Source organism: Aptenodytes patagonicus, chromosome 1, assembly GCF_965638725.1.
Source record: "Aptenodytes patagonicus chromosome 1, bAptPat1.pri.cur, whole genome shotgun sequence".
In the NCBI taxonomy this organism is placed as follows: Eukaryota; Metazoa; Chordata; class Aves; order Sphenisciformes; family Spheniscidae; genus Aptenodytes; species Aptenodytes patagonicus.
The window spans coordinates 75,758,408-75,775,492 of NC_134949.1; the positions used below are offsets into that span (position 1 = coordinate 75,758,408).

General features: G+C 41.8%; 1 protein-coding gene across 1 annotated transcript in view; it reads left to right on the forward strand.

The window, feature by feature from the left end:
- The window catches only part of ST8SIA1 (ST8 alpha-N-acetyl-neuraminide alpha-2,8-sialyltransferase 1), a 130,704-nt gene that overhangs the window by 22,474 nt on the left and 91,145 nt on the right, over positions 1-17,085 (forward strand). Inside the window, exon 2 of the mRNA XM_076343192.1 lies at positions 7,159-7,303. Within this exon, the coding sequence (XP_076199307.1) occupies positions 7,159-7,303 (145 nt within the window). The remainder of the gene's footprint in view (positions 1-7,158; positions 7,304-17,085) is intronic.

Consider the following 17,085-nt stretch of genomic DNA (forward strand, 5'->3'; position numbering starts at 1 on the left):
AGTAAATTTGTAGCGGTTCCTTGTGTTCTACCCACAACTTTGGTACAGAGGCAGGTAGGTGTTTGAAGCAAGAGTTTGATGTGTGTGATATCTGCCCTGATCAGAGAACAACATTACATTCCACTTCCAGTTTCCTTATGCTTGCTGTCTTCTGCCCTGCCTAAGGTGTAGGCTAGCATGCCTTGAACCCTTTGAATAGCAAGGTACTTTAAACACCATGAAAACCTCAAAGCCTCAGTGACTTCTTCAAGCTAACCCCCAGTTACAAGTATTACATTGAGCTCTTTGGGAAAGGGACATTCAATGCGTGTGACCAAACCCAACTAATGATGTTTTCACAGAGTATTCAGAAGCCAAATGCCAACTGCAGCTACAAGCTCATGCGACCACACTGATTGTAATTGAATCAGTGATTTTACTGCTATTGAATGGCTTCTGTAGCCTTTTGTAGAGCCATAAAATTCTCAGGCTGCCAGCTTGGAGCAAAAAATGGCCACAAGTGTAGCTATTATGTGGCTATATGAGAGGACTGTCTTACAGCTGTAAGCATTAGCTACTGCCTACCGTTGGAGATGGGATATGGGGCTAGATTTTTTTTTTTGTGTTCTTGGATGGTTATGGTCATTGGATGGATGAATCCAGGATGTGTCCAGGTGTGAACTTGCTCAGATTAGTTCTTGATCCTCAGCATTTCCTTTAATCAGTGATCTGCAAGACAACATTAAAATACTGTTGATAAATTTTTCAGATGAGAAAAGGAGCAGGGCAGCAACTGATCCAGGGGATGGGCCCAGGAGACAGAGCAGCCTGGGTTTACTGCTAAGCTTCCTAATTTTCAATAGAGCCATATGTGAAATCTCACGTTTAGCAAACCAGAGTGCAGGTTGCAGTTACAGATGGATGTCCCCATCCTGGGAAGCATTGGCAGCGAAAAGAGTGCTAAATAGTTAATCAGTTAAATGTGCTTTGGTCTTGGACGTGGGATGCATGGGTAATAACAGAGAGGTCATTTTGTCCCTGTAGTTGGCAGGGGGTGACTACCCTAGAAATATTATTTCCACGCTTGGAATATTTAGAGGTGGGTTTTGAAAAAGAGAGAATAGCCACAGGAATGATGGAAGGAGTGAAAAACTTTGTTCAAAGCGAGAAATTCAGGAAACTCCAGCTTTTCCACTCATCAGAGGGGATGTTGAAATTTGAGAAGTCAGGGATCTTTTAAGGGAGGGGGGGGAAATAATTAAAAAAATCAGCCAAAACCTGAAGTGCCAAAATTTCAAACTCTAAACTGGGTGCAAATTTGTTAAAGGTAAGATTTTAACCATTAAGCAACAATTGTGGTTTCTTCCCTGTCACCAAAACTTCCTGCAAGAACATGGGGATGTATTATTCTTATGGAAACATTACGCTGAAGACCTAATTTAGAGAATTAGCAAGTGTGTGTGTGGGATTTGCTATAAAACTGCTATCCCCCTTGGGGCAGAAAAAGGGGTGTTGGTAGTGTTACCACTGTCAGGGCACCAGTAGGCCTTAATAGCCCTGACCAGCTTCACCTGGGACCCTTACCCCCGCACCCTGTATGCCGTGCTGTGCCACACACCCTCTGCCCATCGCTCCATTTAAGATCAGGCTTAAGCCTTCAGTCCTCCTTCATGAAGCTGCCCTCCTGTTGCTGCTGCCTGACAAGTGGCTCCCCATCAACCTGATCTTTTCCTCATTGTTGCACTACTTCCCTCTTGCGTGGGTTTAGGAGGAAAAAGTTGAGAGGAAGAATTTTGCTCCCCCTCCCTTGCACAGTGCTGGCAGCGCTTACGTGCTTCATGTAGCGCAGCATCCCAAGGCAGGCATGGCAGAGAGAGCTGGAGAAGTGGTGGTGTGCTGGGGAGGCAGCTCCACCTGTGGAGAAGAGATAGCTAAAGGGCTGTAACCGCCTGGCAGACAACCCATGCTGTGGAGTTGCCCATTTCTGCTTTTAGATGTTATGTTTGCTGGTTTTAAGCCATTTGGGATGTTCGAACTAGCTACTGAGTCATTATTGGCTGGGACTCGAGTCAAACCAGGGTAAGATTAAGCGTTAACTGGCTGCAAACTGAAATCAAACCTGAAAGTTCATTAACTTAAGATGAAGAATAAGTAGTTTGGGATTTTTATGCAAGCTCTTTCACTGACTTTATGTATGAATTTAGGTTTAGGCTTTGCGAGGAAGTCTGGCTTCCTCTCTGCTTTTAGGTGGAGGAGGGTGCACCTGTATTAGCCCTTTGGTCAGAAGTGGGCCTTTGAGGCAAATCTCCCGATTGTCCCCAGTTACTGCACTTCAGTAATGCACTCAGTGTGCTACAGCCGCTCACAGACTCTTTGTGGAATCAGACCAGAGTTAGTCTGCAATAAATCCCATGAAAATAAGGTAATGTGGATGTAGGATCCTTGGCACCAACTATTTCACTCTGCTTCTTTCAACGTACAATGTCTGCTGGTATAACCTCAGCAAAGTATACTGTGGGGATACGGCTAATGTCTCAGAACTGCTGCTCAGCTCCCGCCTTGTGAACAGGTTGCTGCTTGAGTTGATGTGCAGAGCCGCTTCAGTGCTAATGCTGCTTTGTAGTTAATGACCTGCTTGGTGCCCAATTCCGGCTGAAATCTTAGAGGCCTGAAGTGAGATTCTCAAAGTAACTTTTCTCTTGCTTCTCTCACAAGTAGGGATTTGTCCCTTAAGTGGTCTCAGATCTGAGGGCCCCCAGTGCCTTCTCAATACCAATATTCAAGTTGTTTAATTCCTCTCATACACAGGTCTCCTCTAAATTGGAGGTAACTTTGAGTCAAAGGTATATTACTTATGTCCTGCGAGTGAAGGAATGCTTGCAGTGAATTGAAATCCTTGGCTAAAAGCTGCTGCAGTTTTGCAAATTCTATCATAACATTTTAGCTGTAAATTTTAATGAAGCTCAGCAAACCAGTTCAGGCTCCCTCATCCTGCAAAGTACCCTGCTTTAGGTTCGCCTTTGAATCCGTTCTGCTTTTTAATGCATGTTTTCCTATGGAGCTTTTCTCACTTTGTAATTTTGGGATTTGAATCAGAAAGAGAGACTGAATAATGTGAGACTTTTAATAATTATTCTTTTCTGACAGAAAGCACATGTGAGTGCAAAGATTTTTGTGCTAATACATACAGATGCATACTTGAACTAGTGACCTGCCTATCTGTGGACCTTCCAGGAGGCACCTCCTGCTTTTCATGATAGGTTTATTAAGGAAGGATTCAATGGGAACCTGAAGAATGCATTTTTGGGGAGGGGAAAGAGTAGGTATATATATCTAGTCTAATAGATGGGGGGGAGGGGGGAATCGTACAAAGAGCTGTTGTAGCTCATCAGTTTACCCTGGCTAAGGAAAGATTCATTAATATAAAACATTCCCTAGATACTTTTCCACTGAGTTATCTGTTATTTTTGTGCTTCTTACTCAGACCAGACTTCCAGAGAAGGTCTGAGTTGCAGGATTTCACTGGGAAATTTTAATTTTGTTATACAGTTGTATAACAAATGACTATATGTAGAGTTGGGAGTCCAGCTGATCTTGGATTACCTTCTGCTTTCTTGAAAAAGTTGCTGTGGGGATAGAAAATATAAAGAAAAGGAGGGGAAAGATGGGCAAGAATTATTTTCTTTGCATTTGACAGGGAGAGAAATAATTTTCCAAAGGCTGCAAACTGGAGTTTGTGGACAGCCAGAAAAATCTCCACTCTCAAGTCTTTTATTTGGAACAATATTCCATGCCTGTCTTAAACTGTTTTGCAAAGGTTATTTGTCAAGAGATTTCAAATTTCCTCTAGTTTGATTTTCACAGTTCTGTGATGAAGGCTTTATTTGGGCGTCAGCGGGAGGATGATGTGAAGCCTTTCTGTGGTGGGTATAGGTAGACCCACTGGTGTTTCTAGGAATGGAAATTGCTGCTCTGGCTAACACATTGCTCTGTTCTGCTCAGAGGGAGACAAACCAGCTCTGCAACGGGCAGTCTAAGGGAAACCAGTTCCAGAATCACAGAACTGCTGAGGTGGGAAGGGATCTCGAATGATCACCTGGTCCAACCTTCCGTGGGAAATGGAGCCTAGATGAGATTACCCAGCACCTTGTCCAGTTGCGTCTTGAAAACCTCCAGCGATGGGGACTCCACCACATCCCTGGGGAAGTTGTTCCAGGGAATGATTGTTCTCACCGTAAAAATTCTTATATCAGAATGAAACCTCTCCCAGTGCAACTTGTACCTGTTGCCCCTTGTCTTCTCCATGTGGCTCCTTGTGAAGAGAGAGCCTCCATCCTCTTTGTAACTGCCCTTCAAGTACTGGAAAACTGTGATGAGGTCCCCCCTGAGTCTTGTCTTCTCCAGGGAGAAAAGACCTACTTCTTAAGTCCTTCCTCATAGGGCAGGTTTTCCAGCCGTTTGATCATCGTCGTGGCTCTCCTTTGGACCCTCTCCAGTTTGTGTCTTTCTTGAATTGTGGGGTCTAGAACTGGACACAGTTTTGTCCTAGACTTCATTAATTTGGGGTTCACTTACGCACCCGAGCATGGTGATTTACATCTTTTCTGAAATACTTATTTATACAGATGGAGGAGTGCAGGTGTGTATGGAGAAAACACACAGAAACAAGTTAGTGCTCATAGCACTTCAGTCTGAGCAGCGGCACGCTCTGTGGTCGTGAGCCCTGTACCCTCGCAATGTAAGGTCTGCATATGTGATGGAGCCTCATGCTCTGCAGTGCAAGCACTGTGGGGTCAAATGGACGAAATATTGAAATTTGGAGCCATGAAGCACCCTGTCATAAGCTTCTGACTGAGTCTTCGTAAAAATCACTCACCTCTTTGGCTGCTTGTGGGGACAGAGGGGCTGCTCAGCCTGTTACAGGGGGAGAGCTTACCTTGCGGCTCTTCATAGAAGCTGACTCTTGACTTAAAACAAGATGTGGTATCCAGTTACCTAATGTAATTTGCTTCCTTTTAACAGTTTAATCTGCCTGCATGTCGTGTGCAAAGGCTACTCTGAGGTACCTGTTTTAGGAGAGGAGCGGATCTCCTGCCCTCAACCCAGCTTCCCTGCACTTGCATCCTTGCTGTCCCCTGCGAGCCTTCCTCCACGCGAGGAACTGTCCCAGGGGCCTGGGGTATCGGTGGGGGTGGAGCTGAACCAGAGCAAATCGCTGAACTTCCCCAGCAGGGAAAGCTGACGAAGAGCACTGACACCCCTAGGTTTTCTGTTTGCCATGCAACATTTTCAAGCTGTATCCTCTTCTGCTAAGATTACAACAAATCCACTCTACGGTTTTCATCAAATTTTCAGTTGAAGTATGTATGGAAAATAGTATTCACATGGTTGCAGAAAACTATTAACTTATGGCAAAATCAATTTTTGATAGGGGGAAATACTGATTTTTTTAATATAAATTTTTAGAGAAGAAAAGTAGCTGTAAAGCTTTAAAAAATGCAAAAAAAATTTAAACATTTCTGTGAATGACTTCATGGTTTTAAATCTTCTCTTTCACAGAGGAGGACAGCTATATCAAGCATTTTAGTAGTCACTAATAACTGGTGTTTTTCTGCCTGCCACTTGCAACTCTTATGCAGCCACTGGAAATGACGTCAGTCTCTTTAGGATTCCCTTTAAAATAAATGAGAAATATATATAATAATATAATAAGATACTGTAATGGCATAATTCTGCAATGTATATTTTACATTATTACATATTGTCCTGGTTTCGGCAGGGACAGAGTTAATTTCCTTCCTAGTAGCTGGTACAGTGCTGTGTTTTGGATTTAGGATGAGAACAAAGTTGATAACACACCGATGTTTTAGTTGTTGCTAGGTAATGCTTACACTAGTCAAGGACTTTTTAGTTTTCCATGCTCTACCGACCGAGAAGGCTGGAGGTGCACAAGAAGCTGGGAGGGGGCACAGCCAAACTGGCCAAAGGGACATTCCATACCATGTGACGTCATGCTCAGTACATAAACTGGGGAAAGCTGGCCGGGGGGGCCGCTGCTCGGGGACTGGCTGGGCATCGGTCAGCGGGTGGTGAGCAATTGTACTGTGCATCACTTGCTTTGTGTATTATTATTACTATCATATTATTATTATCATAATTTTATTTCAATTATTAAACGGTTTTTATCTCAACCCACGAGTTTTTCTCACTTGTGCTCTTCCAATTCTCTCCCCCATCCCACCGGGGCGGGGGGGAGTGAGCAAGCGGCTGCGTGGTGCTTAGTTGCTGACTGAGGTTAAACCATGACACATATAAAAACTAGTATGAGCGTCACCCTTCCTATGGAGAGCTACTCCCATGCAGGCTTCGCAAAGATAGGATATTTCTGCCTTGCAGATGTCTAGAGCTTTTCATCATTCTGTACTTTAGGATATTAATTGCTGAGTTTGCTGTGATACAGAATTACTGCTCAATACAACCTTCAACCACCTCACCAGCTCTCAAATTTCTACTCAAGCTGAGTAATAAGTATTTTGGGGAAATGAACGTGGAAGAGGATATGCAGTTTCGGCAAGGAAACAAGAAGTATAATATCCACTATATATATATGTATCTCAATCATACTGAGATGACTCAAGTTGGACTTCAGTTAGAAGGCAGGCTCTAATACTGCTGTGAATGTAGCACAAGGATATTTAGTAACTGGAGAGAGATGCCAAATTTTTCTGTACTTAAGTTATGTAACTGTGGGGTTTTAGGAGGCCTGCTCTTCAGGAGTAAGGTTTGGTACTGAATTTTCATATACCTCGGATTTAATTTTCAATGGAGCTTCTCTGATTTCCGTATGTGTTGGAGACCAGTTTTTTAATTCATTAGAATGGGTTGTGAAAGATGGAGTTTCTTTTGCTGAATCTTGTTCTGTTTCTATGCCACTCAAAAGTGAGTGGAGGTTTAAATTTTTTACTGTTTATTTCTAAGATTTTCTGAAATAAAATCAGGTTTTCTGGCCCTTCTGTAAGTAAAAAAGTCACCCATGTTCATCCACTGGCTGGGAAGACGAATGGCTTGCTTTGGAGCATCTGAGAGCGGCAGGATCTCAGGTGCAAGGGGTGGTCGTTAGAGAAGGCATGCCAAGGCTCTAATTAATATGGCTCTTTCTCTTTTGGTTGCCTTCACTAGGAAGCTGTTGGAAGAATGCTGTGACCCCGGGCAGCTCTTCGCTATGACAAAGCTGAACTCCCCGATGGGAAAGAACCTCTGGTTTGACGGGGAATTTTTATATTCTTTCACTATTGACAATGCAACTTACTCTCTCTTCCCACAGGTTAGTAACCTTTTTTTACTTTTCACTTCAAGTATTAATATACTAAATGGTAACATGGTACAAATGAGTATAAATAGGCTAAATGCTCGTCAAGAAATTGTATCTTCATTTCTCAATAGAAAACAGTCTCCTATGCTTTTTCCTGTTTATGTTCTGAAAATTATAAAATGTTTGCATGCATGTTAATATTTCCCTGGCCACTTTTCAGGTGTGCGGATGTACATAAGGGACGAGATTGGGCCACCCGTCTGGATTTTTAAAATGCTAAGTTCTGGCTATTTTAAGAAGGTGATTTCTGCATTTCAGTCAGTGATCACGCTCACTGGGAGCACGATCCCTCATCTAGGATTGCTTCAGTTCAGATCTGTTTAGCTAAGATGTGACAGTGCTTTGTGTGAAGGTGTCCACGTTGCTTCCAAGTTAATGAAGTTTATTGATGGCAAGCAACGTGAGCCCAACAACAGAAGCCGACAGCTTGACTTTGCCGATTCTTGCTGTGTTTTGAATATTAGAATTGGTTTGTTGTTGTTCAGCAAAGGTGTTTTGGGTTAAGTGCAGGGTTTTTGGGTGCTGGGAATTTGTAACACTGATACAGGCTTCTTGTATTTTTAATATATGAACTGATGTTAAGTAATGAGTTTATTATATTGAATTTTGCATGTGGAAGGAGAGATATTTATGTGGCTACACATTTAAAGAAAGCCAAACATCTGGACATATTAATTGATTTACATGTTACTTTAATTTCTCAAATTAAAAGCATAGGTATTTATTAAGCCTCCCAGTCAGTGTTGAGTCATTCGCACTGGGCTTTTCGTTTGTTGCTGTTTCGGTTAAGCATGTAGCAGAGTTCTTACTTGTTAAACTCATCCTGCAAATAAAACATCAAAAAGGTTATTTTTTATTTTTTTATTTTTAAAAGTAGTTTCCAGATCTCAGCAACAGAGTTTTGACTTTGAATGACTTTCTTTTAGTGGAGAAAGAGTGAGGGGAAACTGCAGTGTAGGGAAGAGGAGATGGGAACAGCCACTTTCTGTGTTAAGACATCATCCGGAGGAGCAACGTTACAGCTGTGTCTTGTTTAGGCTGCCAGTCTGCCGTCTTGTCACTTGGCTGTGCCTGCTGCAATGAACCGGTTAATGGACCTCTGCCTCCCTCAGGCTGCTCCCCAGCTGCTGTGTCCCTGCAAGCTCAACAAACGAGTAGATGCTGAAATGTGCATGGCGAGTGTTTTTTCCTGCAGTACAGCTGGAAAGGGGCTGCCTGGCTGGAGTGAACTTCTCTCCCTGCCTTTGAGACTGGTAGAAAATTTATGGTGTGTCACAGAGTAGCAGCTGTAAATCTTTTTTATGATGATTAGTATGATTTGTTGCTACAATATTGCACCATTTATTGAAGAAAACTGAAATCCTTGGCAGAGCTGTGAACTTTGTACTACACAGATACTGGCAGCAACTGCTCAAAATGTGTCCGTCCTTTCCAACGTTTCACAAAAGCCCTACCTGGGCTGCCGCAGGAAGGTCACTATTTTGTGATGGATTTGGGATTTCAGATTTGGTTTTCTTTGGATTAAAACCTAGCACTGTGCCTGGCTGCAGTGGTGTCCTACCTCCTCTCACAGAAAAGAGCAGAGTACTGGATGGGCTCCTTCAGAGGGGTAAATGCTGGTTAGAGAGGAATCATGGTCTCGGGAACCTCAGTGGTTCCCAGGCTCCCAAACCCGATCCTCAAAGTTTATCAGCTGGCCAGATTGAGAGCGAGGATCCGGGCAGCCCTGGAGGGACAAACTGCTGAGGGGCAACATGAGCTAAGGAGCTGGGACTTCAGTGTCCCTTAGGCTTGCCAAGCAGGCTGCGAAGAGGATGGCTAGGTGCTGTTGTAGGGGTGGTGGTGGAAAGTGAATTTTTGTGATGTGCCAACCCTAATATAATGCTAGAAAGCAGCTCTAGGACCGGTGCCAGAAATGCTATTCCTTTAATGAATTGACGGGCAATTCATTGCTGACACATGCTACTTACTACTACTCCCTCTTTTCTTGCAAGTACCACTGCCTCTAACTTGATGTGTTATTCCTATGTATTTTGCCCGAAGAAATTTTGAAAACCTTTATCAGATGAAATCCTGCTAGGCTTAAAAGCTTAGGAAGATTTTTTTGCAGTAAATTCTTAAATGAAGTATTTTTCTACCTCTCTCTTTGTTTCAAGAAAAATACTCGCCTAAATTTTTCAGGCTTCTACTTTGAAGAATGGTGTCTATTAGCTTGCTAGCAACCGGCAAGCGATTTTTGTGAAGATGAAGGTTCCTTTCAAAAGTATCCAGAAGCTTAAAACCACACATAAAATATGGGTAATACTCTGAAATGCTCAGGGGATGTAACAGGAATGTAAAGGGCCGCAGCTATGTTGATATAATAGAAAAAATATTTCCTCCAGAATAAATAAAAAAGGCTCCATCCACATCAATCTGCTGGGCTTAAGCCATTTTGTGCTTGTAGAAGATTTCTCAGTCCTGAACCAGTTATTAACTTACAGAATAAAGTAACTCAAAACTAAATAGGAAACTTGCTATATTTTATGGCATAGAATAAGCTGACTATGCATCAATGGAGACTTATACAGAAATAATGTAAGTATGTCAGAACTTAATATGTAAAATGTCACATTTTTGAATGTGAACAATACAAAATAGAATATTTTTTCTTCTGAGTAATCTGTAGATAAAGTTCTTACAGCTGGTTCAACATTTTCTGATGGAGTGCTTTTCCAATAAAAATGCTATTTCATCAAAATATAAATTTAGTATCAGTTCATTGGTTTTTCAATTTTTCTTTGAAGTGAGAAGGTTAAAAGGTTGTGGTGGTGTTATGATATTTCATTTTACTGTTTTTTGAATGTAATATTTCAACGGGTTTTTTTAATCAGCTTCATTGCTAGCTTTTTTTTCCCTCAGACTTTGATGATACTCTTCCTCCTCTTTTAAGTTTTTGATTGGCCAAGGGAGAAATTTGCAAAAGAAAAAAGCCTTTATGTAGAAATAGTCATTCAGTGTTTCATTTCAGTTTATGAGAACAAAATTTGAAGTTGCAGAGTTTTGCATGAACCAACAATTCCAGCTGCTGGAAGTGGCTCCTCTTACTCTCCCTCTCTCAGTGTCATTTTGCCCCGATTTCTAGAATTAATTTTTTTTGAAACAGAAATGAAATATTACACAGACTACACCATCTTTCCCATCCTGGAGAGAAACTGCTAGTGGCTCATTGTCAATACCTGATGGTCAGGAGAAGACGTGGGGCAGGACGTGGCTCATCACAGAAGATGGCCTAGTGTGCAGTGAGGGCAGGCATCCCACCTACATCTCATCTCCCAACATGTACTATGGTGGCATTGCCTGGAGCTGTTGAATAATGGAGTGTCATTTCAATTAAAATCAGACGTTTCTTGACAGCAGCTTTGTTGTATTACTTGCTGTGATCTACAGCATTATTTCCCACTCTTAGGAGACAAAAAGTGTAGATTCTGCATATAACTGTAGGTGTAGTTTAACATTAATAACGAGAGGTTATTCCTACTGCATACCTACCACTTTTCTGAAGTTTTTCATGTAGACTTGAAGTTTCAATATTAGCCAGTAATTTTAATACGTATCTGGGGGCGCTTGAGAGTTCAGAGATGCAGGTGACCCTACACAGTTGAGATCAGCGGCATGGTTGGATAAATCTCTGAATAGTGGCAGGTTGGCCACTAAAGGCCATGGATAACTTGTAATGTATTTCCTCTCCATTGTGGTCCAACTATTACACAGAAAAAGGAACCGTGTGTTGGTGAGTGTTCAGGAGTCCTGTCCCTGACAGGGCAGAGACATACACCCTCCTTGCTCTTCAGCCTGGAAGTTTAGCCATGCGACTCTGGTCCTGTTGAGCTGTATTGAGGCAGAAGGCATGACTAGCATTTTCCACCCTTTACTGTCTGACTAGAATGGAAGAAACCAGGCTTCCGTATATTCCTGCAGTAATTTTTAGATGCTATGAGTAAATGTGATGTAACCACAGGAGCAGCTGGGATGTAACTCAAAGCCATGTGAGAGAAACGTGAATTAACACTCATCTGTTTTTGAGTTGGAGAATAAAACAAGCCCCAGTTTCAAACATTTTCTGAAATAATTTTGCATGCCTTCCTGTCTTTTTGTTCCTCAGAGTTTCAAAAGCAAATTTCAGACTATCTTTTTAGAGGGAAGAAACCTCTTACCCCAGCATTTAGCTGTTTATGCAAATAATTTATTTTTGTCGATTGTTGGTAAAAGCTTATAGCAAGGAAGAACTGAGGTGAATTTCTGAGGTCTCCTTTCCACTTCCCCCCAAAGATTAAAGAAATAGTTAAATCAAATGGAACTTTTCACTGCCATGTGAAGTATTATTTTGGAGGATAGAGGAATGAATATTTCAAAATAAATTTCAAATGTTAAGCTTCAACTTTTTAATTTGACAAAATAAAATATCTCATTGAAAATTTTTCTGGTTTTATTGTATTTCACCTGAAGCAGTTAGACACATTTGGTACCAGTAAATTATTTCAAATTACTAAAATATGATTCCCCAGCTGCTCAAATCCCTTCTAAAGTTTCACCTGCAAAATGCTGTCAGCTAGAAGAATGGCTACTTGCAATGAGCTTCTCATGAATAGTCATCGCAAATGGTGTTTGAGAAATCCAAAGAAAATAGCTTCAAGCTGCAAATAAATTTGGGAAAGCTGGCAGCTGTTTCTGGATACCTTGTGATCAGGAGAAAGGCAATATTTTTCAAATTATTAAGTAGAGTTTAAATTCTTGTCCTTAATAGGGACAAGAGTAGGGAAAGAGTTAATCTCTCTAAGTGTAAGATGGAGACATTCTCTGACATTTTCTGGGTTATTGGGTACCAGTGAATGATTTTACGATTGTGCTATGTGATTTGTGTTTTTTATTCGGGGTACCTGTTAGATTCTGGGAGCTTGTTTAATTTTTCTTGGTTGCTCACAACATTCATCATTTGGCCAGAGATTTTATTGTGTCCTTCTCTGATGCTGGTACTTCTGCTGTGTCAAAGCAAATTCCCTGATCTTACAGTTAGAGCCCGCAGCTGGTAGAATAATTTGTAATTATTTCAGGGAAATAATTCAGATTTGGAAAGGGAGTTCGGTGTAGAGTCTGTAGGCTTTTCCCCTTTTTGCATGATGAGGATTACAGGAAAAACACACTCATCCTGAGGAAGGAAATGGCAGTTTGATTCAAGTAAAAGGTGAGGTCTCGGAGCAGCGAGTACTGGGAAGGGTTAGGTGGGAGCATGGCTGCTGCGCAGATGCAGGGTGGAATGTGAAGCTACAGCTGTATAAGGAATGTGAACCCCGTTAAGAGGACAATGTTAACTTGCTTAGGGCAAACGCAATGTGTTGTCTGGACCGATTTTAGACCCAGGTGATCCAAAAATTGCGTATAAAATGGGAAACCACCTGAAGTGAAGGGGGCTAGGATTTGATGGACTGCAGTGTTGCCAGGAGGCATGAAATTATTGACTTTGGAAGCGCTCTGTTAATTTTTGCTACCAGTCTAACTTACCGAAGTACTCTGTTCCCAGTAAAGCTCTGTAATTAATAGCTGCTTGGAGAAATACATTGACATATTGGCTGTCATATGTGTCCTGATTTTTTTTCTTGATGTCTTGGGCAGAGGCATAAAGTGCCTGCAGACCTAACATTTATTGAGCAACTCTTAAATTTACTTCCATTAATTCTACTGTCTAAAATAGTACCTCCCTGACTTCTTTTGAGTTGTATTTAATTAGGATTTGAGGGAATTTCTTGGTGCTGTCCCTTTTCTTGTCTTCCTTTTTTTTCTCTTTTTTCCTTCCCCCCCAGCATACTGTAATGCAAACTATGTTCTTGATTGGGGCTACTTACATTTATTCAAAATGAAAATGTAATAAACATTAATTATTGCAAACACGGAAAACATACTGTATACTAAAAGGCGAAGAGGTAGTTGTATCTTGTGAAGTGACATCTGCATGTTAGGAATGCAATTAAAAAGAGATCTTCTGAATTATTCAAGCAATTGTATCATACAGTGCCTTTCATAAACTGGGATATGAAATACTATCCGTAGAGACCGGACAAATTGGTCTCCAAAGAGACTCTTTTGGAGCGTGAGTCTTCCCTTCAGTCCTGGATAATCTCTAGCCATTGGCATCAGGGTGACTGAGGTCAAAAATCTGGCTTCATATTTAGTTAAGTGAAACCCCTACCCTCACTTTGATTGCATACTGACTGATTAAGAACTGTGTAATTGGACCATTTTGTGCAGCCTGTTAGGAAAGCTGGAATAGGGCATCATCTGTTCTATCTGGTCAGTTAAGCAAAAGCTATAGTCCATCTGAAACTATTCCATATAGGCAAGATGCAAACATGCCTGATGGTGAAAATCAAATTTATGCTAAAAAGACTGAGATACAATATGTATAGTTTGAAGTAAGTAATTAGAGGATGGGCAACATGCTCTTGTGGAAGCGAGTTAATACAGACCAAGGAGTGGCTTTCTGTCCCTGTTGATCATTGGATGTGTGCTTTGGTCTCTCTGGGCTTGCTAAAATGTCTTCAGCCAGGCTGTTTAGCCAGGCTGTCTTTGGTGAGCCTGATTTTCTGGAGTTTATCTGCAATAACACACGCGCCAAATTGGCTTTATCTCAGTTGGTGCAAATACATAAATAGACGCTGACCTTTCCAAATATAACAGAGAGGCAGGGAAGGGCTAGATCTGGCTGCAAAGTGTCAGTTTGGCCCGCAGGCAAAGAAACTCAGCATTTCTATTTCAAATCTGAAGTGACTGAGCGTCAATCACTCTTTCCTAGGTAACACAAGAGCTGATGCAAGCACACACCAGTGCCTTTGCCAGACAGACCCTCATGCCCTTGGGCATTAAAAAAACCCCACAGATCAATCCCATACCTGTTTGGGATTTTGGGGATATGAGGGTGTGGAAGAGCAAATGTGGTCCAGCTTCTGCGTTGTTACAGATACTGAGCAGTACTAAAAAAAGTATAAAACCCTGTGGGATTGTTGTGGAGCCACCTAAGACAGAAGGAACATGGAGTATTTTCAAGAGGATAACTCAGCCATGAGGGTGTTGCAACTTGGAGTGATTTTGTATTTGGAAAGCGCTTCAAACAGCACACTTATTACTCATTTCTATTGGTACCCAGGGCTGTACAGTTACTGATTGTACTTGCAGTAAAATGCAAGTTTGCACATGGAGCAGCTGCTGAGCGTGAAGAGGCCACGGCAGGGCTGGAAACACGGGCAAGGCTGAGCGATGTGGCGGTGGTGTGCTGTCCCAGGGAGGGAGGGGACGCTGTGGAAGGGCTTCTGCTAGCGGAGGCAGGGAGGATCTTGCAGCACTGCACACTAGTGCGCGTTTCTACTTATTAGCGGCATAACTGAAATTTTCTACCTCAAGTAACGTTTTTGATGGTACCTAGGAGTCACAGTTACAGATAAAGAAACGTTATGCTGTGGGGTTGTAAAGCACAGAGGAAAAAGGCTGTTCTGAACCCAAAGAGGAAGTGGGCAGCGCGGGCAAAGATGGCCAGAGAGGCTGTACTACTGCCCTGGGAATTTTACGGGCTTTTTAGTCAATGTTTGTCTGCTTTATGGGAACATAAAGTTGCTGCTTTATAAGCAAGAAATGTTGTAAGCAGAAGAACAATTAAAGGAAGTGGTCACAAATGAGAAGTTAGAGGAAGAGCGAACTTCTGATGGCTAGGAGTAACTACAGGGCATCGAGCTGCCTGGCTGAGGGTATAAAAACAGAAATAAGAGTTGGTTCTAGTCTGGCCAAAGGCAACACAGTTAGATTTGTTTTGTTTGTTTTATTGTAGCTTTAAATAACTGATAAGATGCTAAAAGGAGGTTCTTTCTCCATGCAGGGGTTTTTCTGGCAGTAAACTCGTTTATATACCAAGACTTCCACCTACAGGTACAATGAGACCTTTGCTTCTTTGGAAGTCAATGTCTAAATCTTGAGTAAGCTTTATCCTTTATATCCTGACCACCTGTTAGCCTTTCTTGTTATTTATGAATTTTATTTTTAAGAGTCATCTTGTTCAGTTTATAGACTTTTTACTGTATATGTGACTGTATATTTGAATTATTGAGTTATCAGATTGCATTACATTAATTTGCTGTATTCAGTGGTTAGCTTTTTTGATGAGGTACTTCTAAAATAGGCTTAATACCAGTACTGGCTTACCTGAGGCTTAGGTTTGGTTGCATTTCATGCCTGGCACTTACCACCTGGCAGAAGAATGAGTAGAAATTGATGAAATATTACATACTTCTGTTTTTCATACAGTTGTTGGGTTTCTTGATATGGCTTATGTAAACTGTACTGGAGCGTGGCAGGATATCAGATTACGTTCAGAAAGTATTTCACCTGCGGCAAAGATGTAGCCCCCCTCTTCTTCCAGGTATTCCTAAATACGGGTGGAAGCGTGGTTTAGCAGAGTCTGCAGGCTTGAAGAAAGTCAGGGAAGGTTACACCACTGCAGAAGCTATTAAGAAGGGGTAGCACGGTTACAAATCTTGTAGGAGGATTATGTAGTGACTTCCAAAAGATCTTTTATGTCTTCTTGCTTACGGGGCAGTGTAAGCCCAGCTTTACATTTAATGAGAAATCTGCTGCATTACAGTTCCGGAATTGACTTATGTAGCCAGGCATGGTTGATTTAGAGTCCTTATAACCTGATATGGCGTGGAGGGGAAGGGCTGTGGTTCTCTTCTGGAACAACTTTTATCATCTGAATGGCTCCCATGAGGCAGGCATTGGCTTCCAAATGACATTTTGGACGTTGGGACAATAACACGGTAGTGGTTTTCTTACATCAGGATGCATCAGGATCACCACTGTGATGCTGGACGTGCAGGTGAAGTACTGTTTAACTTGCTGTTGCTCAGATCAAGAATTCAGGCTGTTTTTTTCTTCTTGATCAACAGAGCTTGATGCTTTTTCAGAGTTTTTAGGGAGAAATTTGACAATTAAACCTGTGCTGCTGATTGTCTGCTGGCCAATAGCTACCAACCTGAGGTGACTGTTTTATGTGTGGTGGCTAAAGGGGTAGTCTGTAGTGGGAGGCAAAGGCAAGATAAATGAAAGCACTGGTGTCTTTCCGGCTGAAATGAGTCAGTGTATGACATCTAACAGCCTTGTGAATCTGGACTTTTGTAATATAACTGTGAATCCCAAATGCAGAAAGAAATAGTTCTTTCCAGTGTGGAGATGGTGTCTTTTTTTTCTTCTTTTTTAATTTATTTTTTTTAAAGGCTCTCTTAAGACACTTCTGCAAACCATGGGCATTTGGGGCTGGTGACAGTTGGCAGAGCTAGTCTAGATATGTTTTGGAGAAGAGCAATTTGCATGTATGCATACCTGGGTTCGCAGGTGATTTGAAGGAGAAATACTTAAGCCAAGACCATGGCTTTACGCTCACTGACTTGAGTCCAGTCCATCAATCCCAGGAATACTGCTGCAGGCATTCACAGGATATTTTCATGTGAGGTACATTATTGCCAGCACGATTCTGCACACTGTCCTAAGTGAACCCTTGACCTATAAGCTGAAAGTCAGTTACAAAATCCTGTGAGGAGGGTTAGGGTGGAGGTTCAAGGTTCCTGGCACACCAGCATGGTGGCTGCAGTAGAGCTACCTGAATATTGCCTCATGGAAGCTCAGTCTCCAATGGCTGTGTTTTTCTCAGTGTA